This window comes from Polyodon spathula, chromosome 5 (genome assembly GCF_017654505.1).
Source record: "Polyodon spathula isolate WHYD16114869_AA chromosome 5, ASM1765450v1, whole genome shotgun sequence".
Lineage (NCBI taxonomy): Eukaryota > Metazoa > Chordata > Actinopteri > Acipenseriformes > Polyodontidae > Polyodon > Polyodon spathula.
The window spans coordinates 16,636,393-16,651,236 of NC_054538.1; the positions used below are offsets into that span (position 1 = coordinate 16,636,393).

At 36.7% G+C, this 14,844-nt stretch overlaps 1 protein-coding gene across 1 annotated transcript in view; it reads right to left on the reverse strand.

Moving 5' to 3' along the window:
* Positions 1-12,284, reverse strand: part of LOC121315415 (XK-related protein 6-like) — a 43,409-nt gene extending 31,125 nt beyond the window's left edge. The window contains exon 1 of the mRNA XM_041249475.1: positions 12,192-12,284. Coding sequence (XP_041105409.1) covers positions 12,192-12,284 — 93 coding nt within the window. The remainder of the gene's footprint in view (positions 1-12,191) is intronic.
* Positions 12,285-14,844: the final 2,560 nt, after the last annotated feature.

Genomic DNA, 14,844 nt, shown 5'->3' on the forward strand with positions numbered 1-14,844 from the left:
AAGTCACAGTAATATAACAAAAACTACTGCAGACCATACTATAGGGTTTTCAAACTGTCAGATGTTTCTGGTGTATCAAAAAACACATGCTTGTGTCAACTGGAAAATACACAGTTTTGTGTTTCGCGTCTAAAAAGGGCTATAGCATTATCTACAGTCCTAACTTCTAAAAAGCTAAGCAAGGGTTGACCTGGTCTGTTCTTTTAATGGAAGATCTTCAAAAAGTTGGTCTGAAGTCTTGTGGATTATTGTACCCTTGGCAGGGTCCCCAAGTACTGTACCGTACTGTATATAAACAATGTCTTAAATTCTACATGTATTTATACAAACATTGCTGCTGTGGAAAAAACATTCACCACAAAATAATACGTTGGACAACAAGATTACAGGACTACCATCAATGGCCAGAGGATGGAGTAGTAATTGTCCATTATTGTGGTTGGATCAAGTGTGTACATGCTCAGTTTAAAATGGAAAAACAGTGTAGGTACACAGAATACAGTTTGGTCATATTTGTTCAAGTGTTAACACACATACACACACACAAGCAAACTTTGCAATGGGAATACTTCTAGAATAATTGCCTTATTCTTTCTGCATGTTGATATGTTTCGATTACTGCAACAACAAAAGTTATTAAAAATCACAAACAAATCCAAAGACTTTAGCGAAAAGCAAAATACTGGGCTGAATTAAGGTGCCCAGGGAAGCTGCTCTATCATCAGCTGCATACCTCCAGTGTATTAACTGGAGAGACACATTTGCCTGATCTGATCCCAGCTCACTGGGATACTTTATCTCTGGGACTTTCCTTAGCAATAAACAGTCTGATTTAGAGATGCTGCAACCTGCATGCCTGTACTATGCCTTTACCATGATTAACCATGGTTTGTGTTGTTTACTGTGATTTGTATTTTACAGTACTTTACTGACTGTGTTTCACGCTGACTGTGATTCGCTATGCTTTTATAGTGGTAATTTACAGCAGTAATACTAGCAGGTTGTAGCCAGCCATGAACAATCACAATGCACTTATGAGTATAGTACGTTACAGTGTCTGTCAGGGGCAAGCCCCTAAACCCCCACCTAAAATGACATAATAATATTCACAACCTGCATCCTCTAAACTATTGTTTTGTTAAAATGTGCATAACCTGTGTCCAACTGCAGTTTAGAATAGGAACATTAATGTTCACGAAACCAGCGATGTAGAATATCTTAGATACTGCTGTGTGACCGAGCTGTATGATGGTGGTTGCAAAACAAAAACTAGCACCAGAACTAACTCTGGTCCTGTTGATTCAATCCTCTCCTACATCCTGCCTCCCTCTACAATCCTGAAAAGTGACATAACTTAACTACGGTTCTGTACTCGCTAGTATGCAAGCGCAAAACTTGAATCAGCAATATAAGTAAACATATGTCTCTAAGCACAAAAACCTTAACTAAATTAAATACATCGGTATAGTAAGTAAGTGTTGTGAATTATTACTTTAAGTTTATCATTAATGTGGTTGAACATATACTAATCAAATACTGTTAATTATTGTGCTTACTTATTTCTGTCCCACCCATGCAACATAATATTCCCAGAATATACAGAAAAGCCTTACACCCTGCATTATTCTCCTGTTTTATGTTGTTACTGAATGAATGAAGCTTCCGGAAATAGTATCCAAACATGCAAAAAAGATGTGGAAACATTCAATATGCTTTTATTTCCGTATGTGCTATGTCTCTGGAAAGTTTGAGTGACTGTTTACTATAAAACAAGATGTGGCCACTGTATTTTTTGATAGACGCAAACCTTGTGATGAATTGGAATTAAGGAAACAATATACACAATGCCTTTAGACTTGAAAAGATGGATTGATACTGGAACATCATTGTTTAATGACAAACTTTAAAACAAAATTATTTTAGAGCATTTTTTTTTTTTTGAGGTTCTGAATCTACACTGAATAAAACATCAAGATAAATTCAGGAGGATCAACAGACAGACAGACAGACAAAATATGGTCGAAAAGTAAGTTGTGGGTCTGTGACAAAGAGTAGGTTCTCTGTGTTTAACTAAGTATTACTGCATACATTATTTGCTTGTGTGTGAAAATATTGCAAAACACTTGGCCCATTTTAGTGGTGCTTTGTTCCTCTGAAGCACCTTGAAGTAATATAACTCACAGCCCTGGCAGATCAGTGAGTTAGCCTGTGTCAAACAACTTCACATGCGAGGCTCGTTGACAAAAGAACACCATCTTTGCTGTCTGAATTGAGGCCGTCTTATTTTTCTCAATGACAGTAAAAGTAGAAAGTGTTCGTTACTCATTCCCATTCGCAGTGATAACACAATGGCAGATGGGGCATGCAATCAGGGGTAATTACTTGAACCTGCTACATTTTTACCACTTCCTTTCAGCCACGCAGCACCACAATCCTGCTAATTAAAAGGAAGCCCCCCTGTTTCCTCAGCTTCACCGGTCCATTTCCTAATTATTCCCATGCATAAGCTAACTTCGGGATGTGCAAGACTGATAATGAGCCAGTGATATAGATAATGAGCTGGCAACAATAATGAGACTCTGTCTGGTGTGCATAAGTTAGGATGTTGTGTCTCTGTCACCAGTCACAATCCCCTTTACTGTATATATGCCTTCCATTTACATTATGTAGGTTGACTGGGTTTTGTTTTTTGTTTGTTTGTTTGTTTTTTTTTATTATGTCTTAATCCTAAAGTTCAAGTTGATGCAAAACTTTTGGCCATAGTATATTCAAAAGCTTAAACCACAGGATGACACTGCTAAACAAAAATCATCCAAGGTGATGGGCAAACCATGTGAGAGCACCGAGACCAAGGTACACAAACACACATCTTTATGATAGCATGGTTCCAGGCTCATAATATGGTTACTATTCAAGGTTAATAGTTCTGGTGCACCCTGTGGGCAAACATGGGTAAATATGTAATGACTGGGGTGTGGCTATTCAGGGTAACACAACTTGAACCTTACTGTATATTCTCCTCCCAAGATCTCGACTAGACGCCATGCTGTTTTTATGTAATTGGTGCAATTAATTGATTTCCCAGGGGTTACATAAGAACTCAACAAGTATTCTTCAAATGGTTGATAGCCTTCATTCTAGTCAAATTAATAAAGCATGTATTCACAATCTTGTTCCGCTGTATTAAATACAAGAGGGGTTATCCTGGGTCATTAGAATTTTATTTTTGTATTTTGTATAAATGTGAACATTAAAAAAATTCCAATTAGCATGCACTATCACGCGCTGTTGAATAATAATTAGCAAAAATCTCAACTGCATTTTATTAAACTTTTTATGTTCCAAAGCATTAGGGTCCCACCATAATGCACAGGAATCCACTGGCCAGATAATACAGAATATAAATTGCCTGTCTTCGTCAATCTTGGCCAGAGCCCAGCCTGCCCCTTCTCTGCCATTTTAGGAGCTGGCACACAGGCACTCACACTTTTCAACCTGCACAGCCTTGCTTTAACTCAGCCTCCTACAAGTTAAACTGCCATGTCCAATAAATATTCAGCTACTGAAGCTGCCGTTGTTTACAGCAAGTTTTAGAAAAGGCCACACTTAGCATAAACTGCCTTTCTTTGTAGGAAACTATTTACATGGTAGTAAAATTCCTTTTTTCTACCCTACCAGGGATGCGTTTGTGAAGTACAGATAAATGGAAGGCGTTTTGCACTGTCTCAATCAGTAAATCTCTCTCTCGCTGAGTCGACCCTTTGAAATCACTTTCATTTCTCTGAGGACACTCTAAACCTGTACATTGCAAATAACTTCCATTAAATTCACGTTTTCATGTTTTATTGCAATATTTAGTATATCAGCCTTGATGTCTACAGTATACTGATGATCTAAGCAGTATGTTAAAAAATTCAAACGGTATGAATATTGCAATGGCTCATGTTTCTGAGTACATAATACAGAGAAGAGCATAATGAATGAGATTTTAAAAAATGGCATGAGTTTTTGTGAATAAGCAGTCTCAGTGTTATAAAAATACAGGTCTTAGTCATGGCCTACATTTATATAGCTTTCTCTAAATAAACCCAGTCAATGTGTCTGTAATTGCCTTTTGATTACTCAATTTTCTCTATATTGGATTGCTGGCATGTCATTTATTTAATTTTTTTTAAAACAGTGGAACGGTTTCCTGTGATAGAATACAACAAATGTGCAATTTGCATAACCTCAAACAATACCCAATCACGCTTAATATCACAATGTACCAAATTATTTAAAGAATACATTAAAAGAAGGCATTAAAATGTGCCCTTTGTGTTTGTTCAATAAAAAAGTATGATGAGATATGTAACGAGAGTACAATAGAATGTTAATGCATTCCATCCATTTGTATCAATGATATCCCTGATGCTTAATTAATGAATGATGTTGTTACCTTTCCGCTCAATCATGAGATATGGTTTATTCATGATGAATATGTCTGGATGATAAGTGTCACCCAAACGACATACCCATCAGCTGTCCGTGCATTAGTCACAGCTAGATCATGTGTAACGGATGGAAGTCATCTGAAAGTCTTGCAGGCTGTTATTTTGTCTTCCCTGAAGTTTCAAGGAAGCCTAGGGTCTTTCTTCAAACAGTTTCGACACAAAACCATCCCACACTGCTGTTCTAGCTGACTACCCAACACAGAATTGCAGTGTATTCATACAGCAGAGTTATGGTGGCACACATTCTGTATAAGGTTTTGTGCGGTATGCCAAAAAATGTCAAAAGCCTAGAAAAAATGAATAAAGCAAAGTAGAAGCATAAGTACAGCAGATCTTTAGTTAAAGTATGGGGTGGAGCATTGCAAACTTTATCTACTGCAACACTCTGTGCACATGAACCGTGGCAAAAGCTTAATCAATGGATTAATAACAGTAGGATTGAATTGATCGATACTGTGTAAAAAAAACATGAAATGAGTTTGGATAAAACAGAGTTTTTAATAATAGTTTTGGTTCATCAATGGTAACAAATGGGCATAGTATATAATCGCACAGATAGACTCATGGGCTTATACCTGGTTGAGTCCTATTTTCAGTGAAAATGTTGTACTCTTGGTTTTAGCCAATGTTCCTATGTTGGAGTTTAAGTGCCTCCATAGCTGAATATACAGTAAGTGCAAATAACTGGAGATGAGATGTTAAGTGTTATAAATATCTGTTACTATACAACTGCCTGGTTATGATAGTAAAATTAATTTAAAAAAAAAAAAATTCTCTTCAAGTAAACCTGCATACAATACAAACACATGGACTTAACTTGCGTACAAGTGCTTGCCCCAACATAAGCTCTGCTTCTTCTAACGTAATTATATTACTTTGTAGATGTTTTTCAAAGACATTGAGCACAAACATTCAAGAAATTGGGATATTATCAAAAGACCATGACTGGAAATAATTTACTGAATCAGGTGTAAAAAATAATATCAATACTAATGCACTCAATGCAGTCTCTAACTAGTGCAGGTGCACTGTAAGTATAGTACTGCAGTAACTCCTTGTGAATTTCACAAATGAGGGTGATAAAATTATGGAGATCCTTAAGAAGACAGATCATTCAGGGCAGGGGTTAAGGCAAACTGATGTGCAGATTAGGGAGGTTTACCTTTCTGCTGCATGTGCTGTAGTTGTCAGTCCTGTCAAATTAATACCTTTGAATTCCACACAATGAAAACCAAAATGACTTGAGTCACACACACCCCTCCCCTGTGCACTTTCACCTAAGAAAAGAGGAAAGCCATTCCTGTTATTTTAACGAAGCTGCTTTGAGGGCATGCAGACATTGGTAGGGGTGACACAAGAGAATAAGAAGTGAAACTAATTGTAGCTTTTAGTCACATCCCACTCCAGCAATCTCTGTACAATAACTATCATTTGTCAGTGTTAGCAATGATTCACTAATAACAACCACAAAGGCCCTTAATTAAGATTACCCTTACATCCACAGTTTTGATCATACAACTGTGATAGGGGAGTCTGAGCACAAACTGTTGTTTTTGTTCCCAACCCCCAGCACTAACACACAGCTACAGGAGGAGAAAGTGAATAATGTCAGCCTGCCTGAAAAGAAAATGTATTAGCTGGCTGAGCAGAGAGCAAAGTTAACTGTTTACATCCCTAATGGCAGGCCATGGGAAATGGAGGCCACCCAGCTCCAGACAACAAACTGGCTCCTGTTTTCACCTGGGCCACATCAGGAGAAAGTAATCTGTTTAGAACTGCCCATGCAGACCGTTCTTAAACATGTTACATTGTCCATTTCCTAGCAGCTGCTTAATCTAATTAAACCGGGTCTACTCGGTTCCCAATGATTCAAGTTTTCCCTAAACCTTTTTTGTTTTAGGCTAATTAGATGCAGCCCCATCAACCTAACTTATACCTTTTAGTCCTGTGATTTGTATGGCTTCAATATCCTCTGTTGTTATTACTTATTATAGAGTAAGTAGCAGGGTTCTGAAAAAAAAAAAACGTTACATGTCCCCACATGTTGCTACAACTGTTTATAATGCACCTGTCATTTTTCTTTTCATTGTTAACGTCCTGACAACTTTTTACGCTTAGAACTTTAGTCTGTTTCAAAGTTTTTTTTTTCAAAATGGCCGCTCTAGTGCACTGGGGTTTGAGATCTCTCCTCTAAATCGCTGCAGGAAGAGCTCTGGCTTTTCCGTTCCATACCACATCATGGGTCATTATTGCTGTGTTACCTGTTTGACAATGTGGTCAATAATCCTTACACTATTAGTGCACTAGAGCAGCCAACTTGAAAAGAAGCTATGATACAGACTCATGAGTTAAAATTTACAGGTATGTTATTTGAACACACCGCTTTAATATGCTATGGAGGATAAAGAAATAGTAACACACCCCAAAAAGTATTTTTCTGAGTGAAATTACACATCTGACTAATCATATATGATTTTTTATCATATATTTTATCATATTTATCATATATTTTTTAACTTACAAAATACATTACTGTAGCTAAAACAAATAGATCATAAATGTATAACTTATTTTGAGCTTCTGACATCTTTAGCTATCTCATTTTATTGTAAAGCAGGATATAGAGGTATGATATATGTCATTGTTCTTCACAAATTTACCATTAGGTGGTACTAGGCACCTCCTCCAAATCTAACCACAAAACTATTAAAGTGGTATTTGCTTCCTGTCCTCGACAAGATAATACTAACTCAACATAACTGTGCTGATCCGCTAACCCCAGTTGGAAAATAATTAAATTATTATAGCAAAGGCTTGTTCCTGTACTACAGGGTATATATATTCTATATATATATATATATATATATATATATATATATATATATATATATATATATATATATATATATATATAACAATTGAGTGAGAACAGCCAATCTGTTCCAGATATCGCGGCCTTCTATTTTGCATAGATGCCCGCTGGAACGTTGAAGTGCTTAACTGTGAATTATATTTTAAAATCAATCCATGCACGAAGACCGTCTTTTTCCCTTAACATCCTAATCTACAACTAATCTGACAACATTAAAAGCTACTTAAAAACATACTTTCTGATGCTGGTCTGAGACAAGACACTGTAATGAAGGCTCAATTTGCAGCTACTGGACAGCAAATCAACAGGGAAGAGACGATTGGTCCACAATTCTGTCACAAGCTGGATCCAAACAACACCCTCCCTCAAAACCAGCCAGTCAAACTGCCAGCCCTGTTTCAGTTCTTTCAGCACCAGCCAATCCACTCCCTGTTTGCTTGAATGACGCCCCGCCTCCAACAACAAGTTTCGAGTCAGACTCAATACTACACTGACTATTCAACAGTTGTACATGTCCAAATAAATTATAATAAGAAAGAGTAAGACCCCAATAAATAAATATGTTAGAATAATAATAATGTTTATATATAATAATGCTATATTAATAAATTATTATTATTAATTATATTATTATTATTATATAAGTATTATATTCATAAATAATAATGTTTTCTCAGCATGTCGTTTTCATTCTAGAGCCCGCATCGATGGGCACTATCACTTACATAGATAGAGTGCCTATAGAAAGTCTACACCCCCTTGAACTTTTTTCACATTTTGTTGTGTCAGTGCCTCAGAGTTTCATGCATTTAAATGAGGATTACTCACGGGTGGATAATTTTTTTCCAATTATCTACTCACCATATGCCACACTGTTAAAGTGAAAAAAGTTTTTATTAAGAAAAAACATTATATATTAAAAATACAAAACTGAAAGATCATAATTGGAGAAGTCACCAGTCCCCTGAGTTCATTCTTGGTGGAAGCACCTTTGGCAGCAATTACAGCTGTGAGTCTGTTGGGATAGGTCTCTACCAATTTTGCACACGTAGATTTGGCAATATTTGACCATTTTTCTTTACAAAACTGTTCAAGCTCTGTCAAGTTCCTTGGGGAGCATTGATTGGCGGCAATCTTCAAGTCCAAAAAGTTCCATTTTAGTTTCGTTAGACCACAAAACTTTTTGCCACATGCCTACAGAATCTCCTGAGTGTTTTTCTGCATACTTCAAACAGGATTCAATGTGGGCATTTTGAGTAATGGCTTCCTTCTTGCCATCCTACCATACAGGCCAGATTTGTGGAGTGCTTGGGATATTGTTGTCACATGCACACTTTGACCAAAAGCCTGTAGCTCTTGCAAAGTTGCCATTGGCCTTGGTAGCCTCTCTGATCAGTCTCCTTCTTGCTCGGTCATCCAGTTCGGAGAGACAGCCTTCCACTTAATAATCATCTTGACCGTGCTCCAAGGGATACTCAAGGCCTTTGATATTTTTTATATCCCCTGATCTGTGCTTTTCAACAACTTTGTCCCAGAGTTCTTTGTCCTGGAGTTCTCTGAGCTAATTTAGGATTGCTATTACAAGGAGGGTGGACACTTATCCAACCAAGCTATTTCAGTTTTTATTTTTAATATTTTTTTCACTTGGAAGTTGTGGGGTAGGATATGTAGATAAATGAGAAAAAAAAACTATTTTATTGCATTTTAATTCCAGGCTATAAGGCAACAAAAGGTGAAAAGTTTGAAAGGGAGTGTAGACTTTCTATGGACACTGTATATACTGTACACACACAGTTATAGTCAAAAGTTTACATACCCCAATGGAAATTTATAATTTCTAGAAATTTATTGAAAAAAACAATTATAGGAAAAATCTTTTGTAGAAAACATTTTGCTTTTGTGGATGAGGAAAAAAAGTTACAAGAAATCGATGTATACAGTTATTTATTTCAGATTTTCTTTATTTATTTTTTTTATTTTTTGCAAAACTCCAAAAATGCTAATTCAAAAGTATTTCTACCCTGACAAGGAAAATTAAATGAGTAGCTAGTTGAGGCACCTTTAGCAATAATAACTTTAAATGATTGGGATATCTGTCAATGAGCTTTTGGCATGATTCTTTAGTGATTTTTGACCATTCTTCAATGCAAAATTGTTCCAGTTCATTCAAATTCCGAGGGCTTCTCTTGTGCACAGCCTTCTTCAACTCATACCAAAGATTCTCAGTCAGATTTAGATCGGGACTTTGATTAGGCCATTCCAGAACCTTGATTTTATTCTTCTTTTACCATTCTATAGTAGATTTTAATGTGTGCTTTGGATCGTTGTTGTGTTGGAACGTCCAGTTGCACTTTAAACAAAGTTTGGAAGCGGAGGGTTTCAGATGATTGGCCCATATCTTTTGGTATGCCATGGAATCCATTTTACCATACATTGGAACTAAATTTCCTGTGCCTTTAGAGGATATTACCACCTCCATGCTTGACAGTAGGTATGTTGCTCATCTTTTTACGCCTCACCAGACTTCATCCAATCGTTACAACTATCAGCGAGACCAAAGAGCTTGATTTTGTTTCATCACTTCACAAAACCTTAGACCAGAACTAATACCCATCAATCATCGTTTTCCTAAGAGTGGATTTTTCCTTGGCCTGCGACCATTGAGACCTGCACCATGTAATTTTCGACCTGTGGTTGACATGGAAACCCCAGGCCCACTTGCAGACAATTCACTTTGAGTCTTGTACTTCTTGGTAATATAAAACAATAGTTGAAATTGGGATACTCTAATGCTTTTATGACAGTTTTATGACTCTAAATCATTTTCTGTCTAAGGTCTTCAGATAGCTCTTTACTTTTTCCCATATTGACATATTGGTAATGACAGCAATTAACCTATGCCTAACCCTTTTATACTCTCTACTTATGTTCACCTACAATCCAACATTTTCTAGACCTTTCTAGAATCAGGTTCTGCATCATATTATAATTTCTAGCAACTTGTAGACAATACTATATACTTTACAATACTTTATTTTTGAGAAATTTCTAGAAATTATAAATTTTTATTTGGGTATGTAAACTTTTGACTATATATTTTATATATATATATATTATATATATATATATATATATATATATATATATATATATATATATATATATATATATATCATTATAATATTATATATATATCTATATAGATTAATAGATCTATCCCCTGGTGGGCCAATGAGGGAGGGGCTGTTAGCTCATGGCTGAAAGCTGTGGGGAGAATGGAAAAAGAAAAATGAGAGCAGCAAAACCATGTCGCGCTTTCGAAAGAAGAAGGACCAACAACTGGGGTGTGTTTCGCCAGTTCATGGGGAAGGGTGTAATAAAGGAATAGTGTACCTGCAGTAGCTGCCTTATCCACATACATTTAACAACTCTAAGTCCCAATGGCAGTGTACTACAGAGGAACCAAAAGTTACAGGTTATGGGTTTCTTAGGGCAAAGTTTCAGGCTAGTATAAGGTGCTGCATGCTGGAAGTCTCGCTCTCTTGCTGAAGCTGTCGCTCCCCAGTAAACATTGTGAGGTACCTCTCTGAATTTAGGCAGACACAATGGTTTCCCCCTCCCCTTTCATATTATATATGGTCAGTCAGGAAAATAAGTGAACATGTGTGCATTCATTAGTTTATGACAACAGGCTTTATCAGTGTTTATTTTTATTGAGGCACAGTTGTATCCAAAGCAAGAGGACTCAGTGTTTGGGTTGTGTGCCGACCCGTCTCCTGTTTTGTTTGGTTTTGTTATTGTGTAATTAATAAACTGGTTCTGAGTGGCCTCTCGATTGGGTGAAGAGAACGGATGGAGGCGGTGAGAAGAAGGAAAGGTAAAAGGGACTAACACAACACAAAGCAAAGTACTGTACTGATTAGAAAACACAATACAAAAATAGGATAACTACACAAAGTCAACCAGTGGCCACCCGATGCTGCACAGTCAGGTTACATTTTATATATATATATATATATATATATATATATATATATATATATATATATATATATATATATATATATATATATATATATATATATATAGAGAGAGAGAGAGAGAGAGAGAGAGAGAGAGAGAGAGAGAGAGAGAGAGAGAGAGAGAGAGAGAGAATGTAAATAAATACAGCTTTTTAAAAACCTGGTTATTGGTTCTATGGTCACAGGTATATTAACATGAAGTGCACAAATTCTCCAAAAAAGACTTTTTGTATGCCACGTCAATTCTTAAGGGGGTATAGCTTGTTATGTTAAAAATCAGTAGATTTATCATTATTAATCTGTGACCATTTTTTTCAAAAACAAAACCATTGTTGTTTATTAATTGAACAAAATGAGGACTGAAGAAAACCACAGCAGTGTGTGTTGTTCATTCAGACACTTGGTGCAGAGTCTGCAGTAGTTCACATGGACCAGACAGAACAGTGCCAGCAGTCTGACATGAAGGATCTTGCACATATGGGCACCTGTCACAAGTATTCAAAATACAATAAAGCATCCATTCTGGGTTTGCCAACACAACAACTAATGGATACAAAGCTTTCCAGACTTGATTTTAGTTACAGCTTTTAATAGCTCAATGCCAAAGATATCAGTTGGCCATGTATGTGAAATGAGTTTTGGCACATGTAGGTTTCAATTCACCTCTTAGGAGCCAGTTGTGAGTGTTGACGCTTGGGGTGAGGGAGGGGGTGAGGTGATTGTGCTTGAATTTGAGAAGATGCCAGCAGACTCCGGTTTTGGGCATTGGGAAGGGGAGAGAAGGAATCTAAGATGTGTTCTTACCTCCCAACCAGGAAGGACACTTGGTAAGGTTGGCGGTGCGTTTTCCCAGAGATGGCCCAACTCAATGGCGAGGCAAAACCGGAAATCGTCCATCTTTGAGAAAGGGATTAGCTGCAATCAGGCTAAACAAATCCATTGTGATCAGCTGTGGGCCGCGCAGCGATTGGATAGAGCATGGCGCCGGGCTGATCATGGGGAGGAGTTTGGCACTACAAAGGGCTTGCAGCTATGTAAGAATGGCCTCTTACGCTGGCAGTGACATAACGCGCCAGAGCACTGTGTGCTTTGATTACTTTCGTTTTAGAGGACTGAGAGCAGAGCTGCAGCACCAGAACCAGCACAACCCCTGCACTTTCCTGACAGCACAGCACAGCACAGCACATCTAGCATCAGAGCCAGCACCACAGACCCCTTGAACACCAGAGCACGGTTTCTAGCACAGAGGGAACAGGAAGCACAGTTCTGTGCTGGATTACATGTTATGTGCTTTTATTTATTATTCGGGACTGTACCCTTTTTTCACCCGATAACATTGATGGTAGAGGGGTGAATTACTGCAATTATTATTTATAAATATTATTTGTAAATATAAAAAAAAAAATATATATGAGTTTTGAAACCACAGTCACTGTTTGGACATTCACTCTTTCACCCATCACTCACCATCCTTGTCACAAGCACGATACTGAAAAAAGTTACTTATATAATGTCCTTATTAATAAAAAAAGTAGCGCATTATATTACTCGTTATAGTACTCGTTATATTTCTTTCTCTTGTCCTGCGAAACAGTTGTTGTGACTTATTTACTATGTAACTTTATGTCTGGTAATTTTAGGTTTTTAAAATCTTTGTAGTATAATAAGCAAACAACTCTTAATAATTGACTGGATGTAGCAAAAGGTAAATTGTAATCATCACAATACATGCGACTTTGCGCAAGTCATAAGGTGTGAAAATTAAATTTTTATAAAAGAATAGTGAGCATTAGTAAGGAAAAAACTGACAATGTATATAAAACATTGTGTTAGATAAATTACTTAACGTAATAGATACACATGTATTTTGTAGATACACATCAATTATACTGCAGTCTGAGTTTTTCAAAGCATACATTCAGTCATTATTTTAAACGTGTTGTTTACAAGTCTAAACAGTCCTTGCTGTATCACATCAGAAGGTGGTTAAGTTAATGAAGTATTTTTTCTGTACATGTTAGGATCTCTGTTTTGCCTTTATTAAACTCTGTACTCAAGCCTGTTAATCCTGATTGTGCGCATGCAATGAAACATGTGATCAGGGTTTCCATGTGTCAAAGAAAAGTAGCAGTTACGTCTTCAGGGATTGCCATAAGTCAAGTTGTTAGTGTTTCCGGTTTGACAGCTGTGGTGCTGACTGTAAATACAATAAAGAGAAGTTCACATTTACAGTGCTCTGAACTCAAATGTACTTTGGTTTAAAAAAATAAAAAATAAAAGACCACCAACGTAGGCACATAACAGAGAATTTTGAGTAACTAGACAAACTTGTTTATTTTTTTTGGAAAGTACTGTAATATTATTACTCCCATTAAAAATCTAACGTGTAATTACCTAACGCAAAAAGTTTTACTATTACCCCAACTGCAGCTCCTATCTGTTAGTATCGACAATACAGAATCATGAAAAGCCTGTGCTTTAGTTTCATTATCAGCATGTTATATTATTCAGTGATTTTAATAAGTTGCCCTATTTTATTTTTCAAAGGGAGGAAACAGTCTATACACATACGATGGAAAGAAAAAGTTCAAACAGGATTCAGCTCAAAACAACAACAACCTATAATAAATGATTTACCTGCTTCCCTGCTCTCTTCCAGAGTCAAGGCTATGGGGTGCCAAACAGGCAATATCAACTTTAATATATAAAAATATCAATCCATATATATCAAACATTGATATGTGTGTGTGTGTGTATATATCTATATCTCAAAGTTGATATATTGCCTTCTTGGCACCCCATACAAGGCTCAGGGAACACAGATTTCCAGAAGGATGAGGGTAAGGAGATAAACTAATCACCAGACACACAATGCAATTGCCTGGCCCTCTCCCCCAGCCAGCATTCGCTCTTCTACTGTTCCAGTCACAACTACCATTTCTTATCGAACTATCGATCTTAGTCAGAAGCTACCATTCCACCACTACCCCTGGTGACCAGAACCAAAAATACACATTCAAAAGGGGACAGGGGATTGTGTGCCGGGAGCATAAAAAAGACTTCAACGTTCTTTCCTCTAAAAACTGTCAACAACGGCATCTATAATGAACGCCGATGCTGATAAAGTATAAGCTGTCTTACATGTTGATACATCATTGCTGGCTTGCTGACAACCCCTAAGTGTTGGATGGAAATTTCACTTGGCATTGACCTCCCATACGTGTTATTATGCAGGTTTTTTTTTGTTTGTTTGTTTTGTAAAATAAATAAATAAATAAAAATAAATAAATTCAATATAAATGAAAGAGTGCCTCTTCTTTAATAACTATCAAATTACCATCTGCCAAAATGGAATTTATTATTTTGTAAATTCTTTTTGCGCTGACAAAAAAAAATAATAAAAAATAATCCCCACTACACTCTTTGAGGGGTGGCTGCATACTCATATTCAAATTGC